Source organism: Scardinius erythrophthalmus (genome assembly GCF_964197995.2).
Source record: "Scardinius erythrophthalmus genome assembly, chromosome: 25".
Lineage (NCBI taxonomy): Eukaryota > Metazoa > Chordata > Actinopteri > Cypriniformes > Leuciscidae > Scardinius > Scardinius erythrophthalmus.
In genome coordinates, this window is record NC_138245.1 from 21016523 (window position 1) to 21033033 (window position 16511).

At 36.4% G+C, this 16511-nt stretch overlaps 1 protein-coding gene across 4 annotated transcripts in view; it reads left to right on the forward strand.

Annotated features, from left to right (window-relative positions):
• Nucleotides 1-791: 791 nt before the first annotated feature.
• ndrg3a (ndrg family member 3a) overlaps nt 792-16511 on the forward strand; it is a 35283-nt gene continuing 19563 nt past the window's right edge. Inside the window, exons 1-2 of one of the 4 annotated variants that reach the window (XM_081358587.1) lie at nt 792-1000; nt 14796-14869. In XM_081358587.1, coding sequence (XP_081214713.1) covers nt 14813-14869 — 57 coding nt within the window. In that variant the 5' untranslated portion in view covers nt 792-1000; nt 14796-14812. The remainder of the gene's footprint in view (nt 1001-14795; nt 14870-16511) is intronic. The other 3 variants (XM_081358588.1, XM_081358585.1, XM_081358586.1) reach the window with 3 other exon arrangements.

The window sequence follows — 16511 nt, forward strand, 5'->3', positions numbered from 1 at the left end:
ATTTATTTCTGAACAACTGTGAATTTCATAATTACTGCAATCCTCAGTAGTCAACTTTCTTTAAGATTTGTGCAGTAAATGTAGTCTGTGACATCACTTCATTATGAATTAGCCTTAAAATGTTTAGGCCTGGTTTCACAGACAGGGCTTAGATTAAGCCAGGGTTAGACCTTAGTTCAATAAGGACATTTAAGTAGCTTTTATAAACATGCATTAGAAAAAAAAGGAAAAAAAATCTTGAGACAAAACAATGGCACTGACATATTTTAAGATATCTCAGTCCAAGTTGCTTTCAGTTAAAACCGCTCAAACATGCATTTTAGTCTGGGACAAGGCTTAAGCCTGTTCTGTGAAACCAGGAGTTAGTATTAACAAAGACTGAACCACATGACTGTTTGTCTAAAAGCAGAAACTGGAAATACTGAATTTCTCATTCTGAATGCATTTCAGTATTGCAATTGTAGTTCCTAAAATTAAATCTATGCATATTAGTTATCTTGATGAACACATATATAAAATTCTGTCATTATTTACTCACGTCTTTTCAATACTGTAGCCTATGACTGGAAAACGGTATTCCCTCTATATACTGCATTATGATGACGATATGCTTGTTTAAAGCTGTTGAGCTTGGAGACAGTTACAATAAAAGCACTTTGTATGCATATGTGTATACTTGGTGTACTGGTGATTTTCTTTAGTCGAAAAAATATTGCGGTACTAAAGAAAAAGACATAACTGTCGATAAAGACACGATATCCATATAGATAACCTCACGGGGGCGATAAATCGCGTATGAGGGGGTCTTCCAAACGTTGAGTGTAATGTGGGTAGCCCAGAAGGCCCCGCCCACCGAGTGACATCAAAACACGGCTGCTGGCAGAGACTGCGAGCAGAGAAACGTGCGGACGAGCCCTTCTACCAGCCTCCGTTCACTTCAACATCTTTGTGGGGGATTTTTCCTTAGTCAGATCCTAGTATTGTTCCTCAAGACTGTTTGGTGAGTTAAATGCCTCATTTCAGAACTGAACTAGTACGACGTGTTCTTGGAATATAAACAAAACTGACGGAAATTATTGTGTGATATAATTTAGAGTGATAGTGTTGGTCATCTTCTCTTCAGCGACCAATGTAACGTTAATTCCATTTAAAATGGCTCCATGTTTTTAAACTGCTGGAAGCCTCAGTAACGTCGATATCTAACGTACCACAACAGCCGCTGAATAAGACAGAAGAGAAGAAACACGCACATTTTAATTCATTATAGATCGATTTTTTTCACACATCCGACAACAAGGATGTTGCCAAAAATAGAAACTTTTTACCTCATTAGATGTAAGGGGTTGTAATTCGGTGCGTTTTATCCTATTCGTCGCTGCAGATGTTTCATAGTTTTCATAGATGGTTATCGTATAGAACATGAGGGCCAGCTGCAATCTATTCTATTGAATATGATTTTTCTTTGTGTACAGTACATGTGTATATATATAACAGTTTAAATGAAAAATGTGTTGTGTCTGAATTTGTCTATTGCTTAATTATTTACGTCAGTCTAACTTTGATTTGTGATTGCTTCGTCTTCCTAATTTTACCCTATAAATGTAAAATTATATATATATATATATATGTAAGATTTCTCGAAGGACGCCGATGTATCAAAGACGTACGGATGGATTTTAGGCTAATTTCGATTATATACGAGACAACTTCCGGCATGTCACAAATGACATTGTCCTCGGTCACCTGCTCATGGGAAGGTCGCAGTGCTGATGATGTGAACTCCATGTGCTCGCAGGTGTGCTTTTTCAGCACACTCAGACTACACACTATTGACACAACAAACAAACAGCACTAACCTGTTGTTATCATCAACACAGATCTCCTAAGAAATCCCTTACAGTCTTTTTGCTGAAATTGTTTGTCGTATCTACATTGAAACGTCGATTGTTGTTTTAGTACACAGTATTTGTGTTAATCAGTTGTATTCAAGACAAAGCTTTAACCGATCTTTATGCTGCTGTTTGAGATGATGTGAATTTCTATAGAAATCCAATGAACTTTCTAAACAATCATTTCACATTTTGACAGGTATAATTAATAATGGTACGCTTCCTCATTTCCTCATAAACATCCATAATTGCACGTGGAAAGCTAGTTATCCATGTTTACCTGTCTGTTATTGCCTATGAAGAGTTTGTGACTGAGGTAACCCCTTTTTAGTTTGTTAACACCCCAAAATAACAGATGAATGTGTGTTTAACTCGTTTAACTGTCATTACGCTGTAAGTTTTAATATTACTTATTTTCTAAAATGTTTATTCCGTGTGTTTCCTATTACTAAAACATTACTTTAGCATTTAAACATCCCTATATGGAGAAGTATATTTGGAGAGAGCGAAAGAGAGAGAGATTTGGTCTGTTCCTGCAGGTTGGGGTGTAGATATAGATAGATGTCAGGGAATCCTGGGACTCTCGGGAGCTGCGAGCTTTAATTAAGCTATGCTCAGTTCAGTCGAGTGTGCTTACAATCTCAATAACTCTTCTTATCAGGATTGTGGACCAGCACGAGGGCCAATGAGTATAGCCCATAGTGCTATACAGAGATAAAGAGCGACACTTCATCTTAAACTGGCCATAATGAATGTGTCAGATCTTATTTGAATGTAAAACATCATATTTTGGTGTGTGTGTGTGTTAGTGACAGATGAGGCAGTGAGTGCAAAGTACACACAGTATAAGGATAGAAAATTCTGTCATTACAGAACAGAACAGAGCAGAAACCCCATAGGGTTTCATTTTGAATCTTTTTGCAGCACTTTGTCGCACAAGGCTCATACTGCTGTTCCTTTAAATAAACTAAGCAGTACATTTCCACTCTCCCTCATAGCATCTTCTGTAAAGCACCTGCTGCAGGTGGAGCAGTATCACAGTTGTCAGGCTGTTGAGTGTGTGATGTTGTGGACAGATTCCAAACTGGTCCTCCAGACCGTCCCTCTCTGCAGCGATGTGCAGGACCGAAGGGACACTCTGTAATACTTAATCCGTTTTCATTTCAGATTATTCTTCACCAGACGTGGCCTAAATTAATATATAAAACTGGTTTTAATGTACATATTTTTCCTCATAATATGAGTTTATGCATTCAAAAGTTTAAGGTCAGTGAGATTTTTTTTTAAGCAAATTAATACTTTTATTCATGCATTAAATTTATCAAAAAAGACTGTTACAAATGTTTCTAATAAATGCTGTTTTTTTCCAACTTTACATTCATAAAAGTATCCCCCAAAAAATGAATCATGTTTTCAACAAAAATATTACGTTTTCAACATTGATAATAATAAAATTAGCACCAAATCAGCATTTTAGAATGATTTCTGAAGGATCGTGTGACACTGGAGTAATGATGCTGAAAATTCAGCTTTGCATCACAGGAATAAATTGCATTTTAATTTACAGGGTGGTTCCAGGATACACCGTAATAACATGGGAATGGTTGGTGATATTAAAAATCCTGTTTGTGGCACATTAGTATATGTGAGGGGGCAAACTCCTCAAGATGGGTGGTGACCATGACATACTAATGTGCCACAAACAGGACTTTAATATCACCAACCATTCCCATGTTATTACGGTGTATCCATATAAATGGCCCACCATATATTTTAAATTGTAACAATATTTCACAATAATACAGTTTTTACTGTATTTTTGATCAAATAAAATTGCACAAATTTTCTTTCAAAAACATTATTTTACTACCCTAAACTGTTGAACACAACAGTAATGTACAATACATAGTGTTCCAGGGTCTTTCAAACAAAAAACATAGTAAAACTTTAGTACTGTTTTTCCTTAATATTATACTATTAATTGTTTCAATTGGTTTTAAAAGAACTGGTTGTATTTTGTAAGATGGTAATGATTTAATATAACCTTACAGACCAGTGTTTACTGAAAAACAAATTGGTTGTTTGCATAGTGTAATTGCTGCATAGCGAATATGATTCTCCGGAGCGTTTGTTCCCGTGAGTGTGCTTCCTTAAGTGCAGTCTAGTGGAGAGAGAGGAGGATCGCAAAAAAAACATCAAACGTCTCAGTTGTTTAGTGATTCAATAATGGAATTTTAAGGGCTTCCAGTAGCATTGCACTGCTCTCTCCCCCGTTTTAACCTTTATTATTGTCTGAAACGCTGTGAAACTGGTTTCGGCAAATGACAGCCGTTGTTAGCATGACTGTCTAAAGATTTGTGAGCGTTCCCTGTGACCTTAATTTTTCCGATTCTGCTGTTGCTACGTGAAGCACTCGCTTTTTTCTCATTTTCAGATGTTGCACCTTGTTAATCAGCTCAAACCCATCTAATATCTGACCTACAAAAGGCGAATCATCCCTTTCTCTGAGCTCTTTTAATCAATTTCAACTGCTTGATCTTCGTCTTATTAACATTAAAGGTCATTCGTTCTGGCCTGCCGCACGTGTCCGGTGGGTTTCATGTGGTTGTCCTGGATTGTGGCCAGCCCACTAAACTTGTGTCTTTGGTTTTGTGCCATGTTTCTCTTTCTCCCATCGTTCCCTCCTCCCATTTTCACCTTGACAGCTGTGCTTCTGCATGATGGCTCAATATCAGGCTGGCCTGCTGAGATGTCTCAGTCTATTCCATCAAAATGTTCATCAGATTTCACACTGACCCGGCACTTTTTCAGATCTCAGCAGAGGCTCTGATTTTATTTGCTCAGTGTATATTCATGCAGCTCTTGAGCAGTATTTTGCACTGGATCCCTAAGGACTCAGTGCTCTTAAAAGCAAAACATATAACAATCCTTTTGTAAGAACAACTGCTAGTTCTGCTTTTGCAACGTTTTTCGCATGAGCCTCAGTTCAGTGTCTCTTTAGCTTTTACCCTGAAATGTCTAGTGTGTTATTAATAATAAACGGTGTAAAATAAACTACCATTCAAAAGTTTAGATGTTGTTAAGATGAAATCCGACTGGGTTCTCAGAGCACTTCCCCTGGCCCTGCTGAAGACGGACAGTGGGATTTCCCTTTAGTCTGTGCTAATGCAGGTTCTCTTAAATACATTTAGCCAAGGCTCCTCCACATGGCAGATGTTTAGATTTTATTTATGTAGAAAGTCATTTATTGTAGAAAGTCATTTACCCAGCTGACATCTTGCCTGGACAGGTTAGAAATGTATTTTTTTTTGTCATTTATCAAACCAGATTAATCTAATGCATACGGCCCATGCTTTGTGCATCTATAATGAGATCAAAAGTAAATGAATATATAGAATGTAAATTTGTGCGCACTATTTGTGAAACAAAATTTGACCATCTGCTTGTTTGAAGGCTTTAGTCCCACACTGTAATTTAACCTACTTTAAATCCTCATGCTTTCGGTACAAAAACTGAGGCCAAAGCAGATCCTCTGCAGAGACAGATGCATTCTGTGATGGGATTGTTTTGATGTCACATATGTCCCCTAATAAACATTCAGCCTTTCACTAGGGTAGGCCTTGTGCTGTCTGCACAAAACATCATGAAAGTTTGTGTCTGGAAAGAGTATTTGTGGCAAGGACCATGCAAAAATGTAAATTGTACATAGTATGTTCAATGTATCTGTAGGCTACCATATGGATTTATATAATATACTATACCATATACAATACTGTATTGTAGATTTTTGTAATTTGTAGTGTCTATATGTGTCCACACCACAACTATAACGATAATGGCACAGAGAAACGATATTGTTTGAATCACTTTCAGAATAGTTTTTTTTCCTGCTGATAAACGATAAAAACCTTGACAGCCAATCAGAATCCATCCTGCTTTAAAGAGCTCTAGAATTAAAAGCGGCAGGCGACAAAACTGTGCTTATAATAAACAACTATATTGTGCATTGATGTGGACACTAATATTGTTATTATCGTTATAGTTAGTAAGGCCGTCAGTTGGGTATGGCAGAGTGTGGTGGCGGCTATACCTTGGCTGCCTGTAAATTATAGGATAAACCGAGTTATATTACTATGTGTAACATAATTTGTAATTGTTTAATAAAAGAGAAAAGCAAGTAAATTAAAACGATCTGGTTGTTGTATTCGTGTTCAACAGCGGTGCAAATGTGGTATTTACAACGTGATTTTGCAGCATTGAGTGAATTGTAGCGTTGTAGCCAATCACTGGTATTTCTGTTGAAAATAATGACCAATAAGTTGTGTTTAAGTTACTGGTAGTGAGAATCCGCTCAGTAACTCTCAAAACGCTGCAATAGTTTTTCTTTAGCTCAAGTTTACAAAGTTCTGCACATGCACAGATCCTCTCATTATAACAAACAAAGCATAATGTAAATAAAATATTAATTCATCACTCACTGAGTTTGCACTGAACTGATTGACAGCTTCAGTGATATTTACTCCGTGTAATTTCATTCACAATTTGAAGAAAAGTTTTTGTTTTTCATGAGACTTTGTGACTTTTCCAACATACTTTAGTACAAAAAGTAGATTTTTAAATAATAATGATTTTTAGAATGTCTAATAATAAATTCAAAACCTTAACGGCAGGGGTCACCAAACTAAGGCCCGCGGGCCGACTCAGGCCCGCCACCCCCCTTTGACTGGCCCCCCAGCCCCTCTGCCCCCCACTACTTGAACCGGCCCTATGAGGCAATCCCCAAAGGTTGTCATGGACGGTACGGGCGTCACAGTTTGGTGCATACATTTACACGGAGAATACACGGTATAAAAATAAATAAAACTTGCGTGCAATTTAATTGATGTAATGCGGAACTACTGTTAGATATGCGGATTCTTAGGGACACCTAATCTGTAGCTCCGCCTTAGCTCTGAAGCTCTGAAGCAGGCTGCGGTGTAAAGATTGCAATGCTGGAATATGTTGAAAGAGAGGTGTGGGCGCGATCGAAAAGTCGTAAAGTGTTTACTTATATTTGTGTGTGTGTGTGTGTGTGTGTGTGTGTGTGGCGCGGCCGCGATCGAACAGTGGAAACATAAAAACATACTCCGTCTAGTTTATGCAGGACATCATTCAAACTGCAAAGTGTTTAAGTTACTGTTAATTACATTTTTAAGGAAAACAAATATATTAATCTGAAATGTAGCAGATTAATTTTCAACTAATTCAGGTACAATTACCAAACATATCAAGGTATTTTTATTAATTGAATTAATGAACTAATTATATAAAACTATTGTCAGTGCACTACAAATAAAATGGTTCTATGCCTTTACTTTATTAATAAAACTTATTTTAAAAAAAATACAAGGCTTAAGACATTTATTTTTCTTTTGGTGGTCCAGCCTGAGACATGCACAAGCCTTCTGCATTTTTGTTTTGCTTTTCCCTTCATTGTACCCAACCGTGATGTCTGAACCGAGGTATGAACCGAACCGTGACTTCTGTGTACCGTTCCACCCCTAAAAGAGAGTGCAGAGTTTTCAAAGAACAGTGGACCAACGAATATTTGTGAAGAATAACTTTAAATAAAACAAAGTGTGAAGACTCGATTACAACTTTTGCAAACCACTAGTAAAGATAAACAAATATGTGCCAGGAATCAAGTGTTGATATAGTAGTGTGGATATAGTAGTGGGGATGGCTGTGCCAGGCTAGTAATCTCTACTACACAATGAGGCCTGCTGGTGGTCATTTTGGTCTGGGTCATACAATTCTATGTTATATAGCTGACCCGGCCCCGGCCCCCCATCACAGTCAGGAACGATAATGTGGCCCCCACAGAAAAAAGTTTGGTGACCCCTGCCTTAACGTGTGAGAAAAAAACTAAATTATGGAGTGGATATGGCTAATTAACCAATAAGTGCTCCTCTGTCGCCATCTACTGGTTATAATGTAATTTAATGTTGTTGTTTGTTTTTTTACTTTTAAAGAAAAGTTTTTGTTTTTTTACTAAGTATTAGTTTTCCTGAATCTTCAGTACAAATGAGGACAATCTTTGAAGGATGAACAAAAAATGTTTTTGGTCATCACATTAAAACTAACATTTAAATGAAAAAGAAATATGCAGACTTTTGAGCTTTGAAGTGCTGGAAAAAGTCCTTGAAAATTCGTTCTCATAACAGTGGTCTACAATTGTCTAATTTGCTGGGTTATGATCAATATCTGATTCATCTTTGGACGCACCACAGTTTTAAGGTTGGTTAGTTTTTGTCTCAGCTATCGGTTTGCATGGATATCAGTTTTTATGCATTTCTATTTGTCTAATGGCTTCAATATGTGTAGATTTATCGGTTTTTGCCATAATCTGAAAATAATTATCAGTATTGGCCTGCACTTTAAAAATCTGTGCATCCCTAATTACCGTATACATCATCAGTAGTGGTTAACTTCTGGGAGTTAGGACGGACTTTCAAACTCTTTTTAGTTGTGAAATGTACTGAAGTTCACAATAACAGAACCCCATGTACCCTTTTTAACACCAATCAAGTGATCCGAGCTCTAATGTCAAACAGGCTCGGGTCCGCACCAAAAGCATAGTGTCAAATTGCCCTTAATTTAAGTGTGTGTGTGTGTGGGGGGGGGGGGGGGGGGGGGGGGGGGAGGCATAAGTGAATGTCTTGGAGGACATAAGATGCTTTTACTGATGATGCCAACAAATAGTAAGCTTTAAATCAATACAGTGAGTGGCTTTCTCTTCTAATAAGGCTAAACATTGTGACCCTTCAGGAATAATGCACTCCGTTCAAAGCATTCTGGGAACTCTAAGAAGGGTTTTTCGCTATAGACTGCATTATGAAAAAGATAGTATGTGATTGCATGTGTGTACATAAGAGAGATTTCTGAGAACACTTAAAGTCAGTAAGTATCCTCATATACCCTTGTGTGTATGCAATCCTCGTTTCTTCAGAAATGACAGCAAGGAAGTGGCTTAATGTATAAGGAAAAAGCCGAAGTATGATGGATGCGATACTGTGAGTCTGTGACAGTTTGCGTCAGCATGCAGGGTGTCCCTCATCCCTTATGAAAAGAGAAAGAGATGGAACTCCTTTTTTGGCAGAGAGTTTAGTGCATCGGCCGCTCTCTGCCACCACAAGAGCTTTATAACAGAGTGTGTGCGTCACCCTATCACGCACACAACTGCTTAGACCAGGGGTTTCCCTTAATTCAGTTAGTGATAGAGGGAGCCACAGAGATGGAGACGAAAGCAGGCAGAAAAAGGTGAGAGGGAACATACAGGCTGTCTTCAGAATAGCAAATCTAAAACCTTCTACTAGTGGCTTTTCTGAAGCAGTCTATGTTTTCTTTTAACATAATACATAGAATCAATTGGTTAAATTGTTTTTATTTCAATCTTTATGCATTAGTTACCATATGCAAAGTTAACACTTTACTTAAAGCCTTTATATATTATGCATTATGAAAGTATTTTTATTGCATTAATTATGCCTTGTAATGCACCTTATGCATTGAATTGTCTCATAAATAATTATAACCACTGTTAATACATTATAATACTTATCTATTAATTGAACACACCTTTAGAAGGTATAATGTATTAAAATACACAACAAACAACCAATTTTAGATGTAACAAAGAATCTGCAAATATTATAATGCATTTTAACTTTGGTTGCAATTAGTTATGAAAATATGTAAGGCGTTATACATAATGAATACCCCTATAAAGGCTTTAAGTAAGTTGTAACACTAAGTTAAAACAAATGTAATAACAAGTTGAAAACTTGTATAGTAAGTTGCTATACAAAATTATATTAAAAATGCAAAATAACCATATATAAGTACTCAGATAATGGCATTTATTACATTAAACATTGTCTAATATTTATAATTAGAAAGCACTATATATTGTATTAATCTATCTAAAAATGCCATATTGGAGAGGTATAGAATGTCTTTAGTAAATAATATTAAATGATATTAATAATTAGGGCTGTCAAAAGATTAATCGCGATTAATCGCATCCAAAATAAAAGTTTGTGTTTACATAATATATGTGTGTGTACTGTGTATAATTATTTTGTATATATAAATACACACACATGCATGTATATATTTAAGAAATATTTGCATACATATACTGTAAATATTTATATATAATTTATATTATATATAAATATAATTTTTTAATAAAAATTACACATTTTTCTTAAATATATACAAGCATGTGTGTGTATTTATATATACTAATTTAATTATACACAGTACACACACATATATTATTTAAGCATAAACTTTTATTTTGGATGCGATTAATCGCGATTAATCTTTTGACAGCCCTATTAATAATATATGATAAACTAGCCTAATTAAAAAATGAATAATAAAATGAAAGATTAAATGGAAATGATAAATATACTAAATCCATATTGAACCCATAATACATGTGTACTTCATTAATAAACATGACAATACCTCAACAACACTGCATCATGCTTTGAAACATTTGTCATGGCATGTTGTGAAGTATTTCACAATATTTCAGATCTAGTAGGCATTATAGAGTGTGCACTGCACAGTATGCTGTACCTAGTGCAATTCCATTCTGACCCTAGTCATAGGTCTTGTCTCTCAACTTCCCTGCAAACCACTTCCCACTCTCCCAGTAAAGAGCCGGGGATTCAGAGGAGATTGGACTGGTTGAAATTTAACACATGAGAATGCATGTAAGTGGTCTTTGGTGGATTCCTGAGAACAGGACCAATGACCTTCCACGTAAAAAGAGGTTGAATTGTGACAAAAATTAATGGAGCATGTGCTGCCGATGTTACTTCATGATTTGAGTTCTGTTACAAACAGCAAGTGGTTAATAATCAACTATAAATATAGCTGGAAATCAGTAATGAGGACTGGGCATGTGATGGTATCAAATTTTCATGTTGCGATAATCATTGAAGCTTTCATCACGGTACGGTATTATCACGATATTGAAGTAAGTTGTTATTTATTCTATCACGCTATTCTCTTTATTTCACTTAGTTTGTGATTAACTAAATGTGTGGAGACAATTTACAGAAGTCCTCCCTTGAACAGGCCTGATCAAATAACTATCTGTGCAAGGAAAAAGTGTGTGTGTGTGTGTGTGTGTGTGTGTGTGTGTGTGTGTGTGTGTGTGTGTGTGTGTGTGTGTGTGTGTGTGTCTGTACAGGTTTGGCCAAATATCCTCACGTAAATAGTGAAATATTATGACAACAACCGAGTTGTGAGGACATTTTACTGATCCTCACTAGTTAAAAAGTCTTATAAATCGGCCAAAACGTGTTTTTATTTAAATCTAGTGTTTTGCACATTTTGTGAGGATTGTGTTTAGGTGACGGGTTGGGATAGGCGATAGAGAATATCATTAACCTAATATAAAATCGATGGAAGTTTATGCAATATCCTCGCTAATATAGTGAAACAAACGTGTGTGTGGGCTAGAAGGCCTCTTTACCCATATGTGACTGATTAACAGGGTGTTTGGAGGGGCTTGTTAGGGCTGAAAGTTGATATTTGTAGACATTTATCTGTGAAATAGATTCAGCAATGCCCTATAGTAACGTTGTCATCTAGCTCTGATCATTTTTTTCTGGTATTTTCTTTTCGCAGCTGTGTAGATACACATTTTCGCTGAAAATCTCTGAAATATGAGGCTGGAACCCTGGGAAGTGTTTTTACATGAGTCACATTTCTTCGGACAGCACAGTCCTCAGTTATGCAATACACATGGGAAGATGCTGGTGAATTAGTGTTTGTTTTGCTGTAGGTTTTACCTAAAGTAGATTTTTCATCTATACTCAGAAAAAGCCCTGATTTGATGTGAGAAATATAATATACAGAACTATGGGTGTCTGTGAGTCTCAGCTTATGCCTCGGTCTGCTGTTCTGAGTCTTCATTACTGCTTCCCGTCCCTTTGGGAGCCCACTCTGAAAATAAACATCAGCCCTTTTGTCTCTATGGCAACAGTTTTACACTTCACTGAATGCGCAACTAGAGTGGGTGGAAACTGAAAATGACATAGATTGCGGTTGATAGTTTTGGTGAGGAAGTTAACTCGGGTTAATGAAGCAAGTCAAATCTTGTTGATATGAAATCTTGACACTGATCTTGGCAGCATGTAAAAAAAAAAAAAAGTCTATGAATCTGCTAGATAATTCCAGCTGGAGCCTTTCAGCTCAATCTTGGGATTACAATCAGTGGCCATGATTGCAGTTTGACCTTTGCCCTCTGTCCAGATTCGTGGACTATGCGCAGAAGAATCTTGGACTTTTGTGGCAAATCTTTGGCATGCTGAACATTTGTTGTTTTCTTTTTGTGTCACTCACTCCTTGTCTAAATATTATTTAATGCGCTTCATCCGGATTTGCTGCTGGGATTGCGGAGGAGATTTCCACCTACTAAGCTTTCAAATCTTAATGTGTGCTAGTAGTTTTCTCGCTTTTTACGTAATGGAAGTTTAATTTCATGCTGCTCTGCTATTTCATTGATGAAAGGCACTGCACTGACATAAGGGAAGCTGCTAAACAACTTAAAAAAAATTTAACTGCATTTTGCTCATTATTGTACATATTTGAGGCAAAAAAGGTTTTGAAAACTATTACAGGATGTAAAATATATATATTCCACCTAAATACACTTCAGGTCAGTTAGGTGTTTTTTTTAAAGAAATTTTTCTTTACTTCCTTACTATTATTCAGCAGTAACGCAATAATTTATCAAAAGTGATGGAAAAGACATTTATAATGTTACAAAAGCTTTCTATTAGGGGTTAAACGACTTCAGATTTTTAAAGTCGACATTTATCTGATGAAAGTCGACGTCGACTAGTCGCTGATGACGTCATTAATGAACAAATAAGCCTGAACCACGAGTTGTGACTTGAACGCGGGTTGCCTTGTGCACAGCTATGGCATATGACTATTGCTCCTACATAACAGCTTATTTTTATCAGTTCTTTTGTCTTTGGGTCATTATATTTCTCACAGATTTCTGCTCGTTCTAAATCAGATACAGATAAAGTAGCACAGTAAAGATTACATTTATATGAATGTATTAGTAAGAAAGCGATTGCATGTGAATTAATTCTACCTGGTGGTGTCTCTCTAATAGTGACGCTGTGGGTTTTAGTTACTAAGAAATATATGCTAGAACTTTTCTGTTTCTAAGCGATTTTATTGATAAATCACAGAACATTGTTGACAGTACATTTATGTGCTACTGAATGATTCTGTGCATCTGCCCATAATGTGCGAGCTATGTTTGTGCATTACAATGCAGCAGCTCATTAGTTTAGAACAGTGATTAACTTACGTCTACAATAAGCTGTTCTCCCAATTTTGAGCATCCAGATGATATAATCAAACATGTCTTGTGGAGCGCCCTCAGAGTATGCATTTATTTGTCATTTTAACTATTTGGAAATTGAGCGTAAATGTGGACTATAAAGATTTCTTATCCTGTTGCGCCCTCTATAGGCCATGATCAGCGACGAGTCGACGTCAAGCTTAAAGCGTCATGGCTAAGTCAGCTAGTCTGTGCAACCCCTACTTTCTATTCATCAAAGAATCCTGAAAAAATTATGGTTTCCTAAAAAATACTAAGCAGCACAACTGTTTTCTCAACATTAATAATGTTAAGAAAAGTTTCTGGAACAACAAATCAGCATATTAGAATGATTTCCTAAGGATCAAAAAAAATTCTGTGAAAACTTTTTTTAAAGTGTAATTTTTCACATTACTGTTTCCTAACTGTATTTTTGATCAACTTTTGTATTCTTATCAATTCTAACCAAAATTCTTGATTAAAATGTTTTAAGACTGATGGCTCATCTGATGGTGGTGCCATCTGTCCATTGACGGTGTTACAATTAAATCAGCCAGTCACGTTTGGATCTGTCCCAAGGTCAGGAAGGTCAGAACTGTGATGATAGACAGATGAGGCTTGTGGAAGTGGGTTAAGCCACGTCAGCATGTCATTCCACCTTACAGCATGATCTCAGCAGATCTCAATAGGCACATCATTCATACCGAATGTCACATTTTTTGTTGCATCTAGGTTTGTATTTGATCATGCATCATATTTCTGTAGGTCTCACCTTGAATAGAGATTGAAAAAACATAAGGTGGGGCTTCATTTGCATAGTCACTCATTAGCAGCAATCAAACAGAAGGGACGCAAATAAAAAAACTATTTGTCTGAACATTCCTGTCTCAGTCCTTGTAATGAATACAGGAAGTGATTATACTGGAAGAATAATTTAAAAAACTGATCCTTTCATAAAACTTAGCCTTCAGAATGTTAATCGCAGACCAGAATCATGCAACATTTATATATTAACTAGCAAGCAGACTGTACACTTACATCAAAACATCCCAGTTCCCAAGGCAACGGAAAAGAGCAAATTTAATTGTAGAGACATTCCCTTCGGCTCTCAGCTTTTATTACTGTTTACCGAGAGTGTGTAACTAAAGGCTGTTGTGGGCTGATACCCAATCTCAGGTCTGCCAGGTTAATTAAAAATAAAAAGGGTGACTGCACTTGCGCGCGATTACAAGGGTGGAAATTATTAGAACTCTACTAAGTACATCGCAAAGCGTGTTTTATTAACAGAAATTCAATACAAAGCTCTGTGTTGACTCAGGTGAGGTCTGCTGCAAATGTGACGCAACCTGAGATTTGTCTGGCAATGTTGGGCTTTATTAGACTAGATTAGGTTCAACTGAAACAGATAGTGTGCAGTGCACATTGTTTTTTATTTACATTAATAAGAAATAGTGTTGGTCATGTATTGTGTTTCATGAATGTGCTTTTTTTTCTTCTTTTTGTAGTACAGACAGATACAGAGATGGATGAGTTGCAAGATGTTCAGCTGACCGAGATCAAGCCTCTGCTGACCTACAAGGTGAGATAAACATATCAGAAACATCCATCTCACACACACTAGTATGCCCGTCTACTGTATACACAATCTTAAACAAGATATAACTATATCTTTTACTAGTGATACCTCTGTCAGTTTTGCACGACAAACACATCTTCTGTCTTGTGTACTTACCGTTTTTATAGACCCTAGGTTTGATACACCTACACATTTTTCTATTAGTTCTATTTATGTAACTTTTATTATTATTATTATATTAATTTTTCTTTTTTTTTGAATAATAGTAAAGCCATCAAATGAAATTAAAATGATAGTAAAGCCATCAAATGATCGTGAAAAGACCACGTGTAAAGGGCCTCTGAAACGGTTTCGATTCGATATCGGACAAGTGTAAATGCATCTGGTTGTTGAAGCCACATATGCAAATTTTACTCCTCTCAGAATGGTAAAAAGTAAGCGTGTGAGAGTGTGTTTTACCGGCTCCCGGTAGCCAGATATGACCACGCTACTCCAACACACATCACCACAGAGTAACTCAGTATCTCTTTAGCAAACCGACGCTCAAACTGAATCAAAAAAGTAATAATAGAGCTGGAAATGATACAGCTCCAACTCAAGGTTTAGAATTTCCAACCCATTCCTAAAGTCATTCTCTCTATTTTTACAAAACTTTTACAAAATCATTTGTTATAAATTTGGTAAGTCAGCAAGATGTATAGTTTAAATCAGCAGAATTTGCAGCCAGACTTTGCCGTTGCTGATATATATGCACATAAATGTATGAGGAGCAAGATCTAACACAATATAAAGCCTATAGACACAGCAGAGCTCATACCTCTTTTCTCTCTGTAATGCATTGTGATGCTCACGCACACATGCCACGTCTCACGACTCAAGCATTACACATCTGTGCCACACTCTCACGCACGTCTTTCCTCCACGGCTCCTCGTGTTAGAGATCTGTGTTTTCCTGTAGTTGAGGCAAAGTTCCTCTCTACCCCTGCGTTTTTCTTTACTTCATCAAACTGAATAATTCATGTGAGAGCATGGAGCAAGTGAAAACAAATGGAGATGGAAAAGGGACGGATGGGGTGGAATAGTAGTGAAATGGTTTAACCTGTTAACTGTCACCCCCCTTTTTTTGAGAACTTAAATGGTTGTAATTAAAGAATGCTTTGGAGTATAGACATACAATTGGTCTTGTTTTAAAGAAGACATTTGGCAGATTTTTGTAGAAGTGAAATAAATTAAGAAAGTGAAACAGAAAAAAAGTTATAGCAGTTTGAGTTTATGGAAATGTAAAATGTAAAAAAATTAATTATTCATATTTTATATAAAATATATATTTTTAAAACCTGGGTGACTCTAAAACTGCAAAAAAATCAAAGTCAAAAATCTGAACAAGTTGTGTTTCAAAATTTAGGTTGATATCTCAAAAAATGAGCTTTCAGTAAGATTTTGTTTGGGCGCAGTACCAAACATTTTCACTAGGTGACAACTAGACTCCATTACTGCCCATATAAGGACGCCTCTATTTCCATATGTGGTTTGAGTGATCATCTGAACCATTATTTCCACAATTTTCATACAATTTATGAAGTAGACATTCTATTCAGAAGTAATATGGGAAGTTTGGCAGATTTTGATATGAATTCAACCTCTA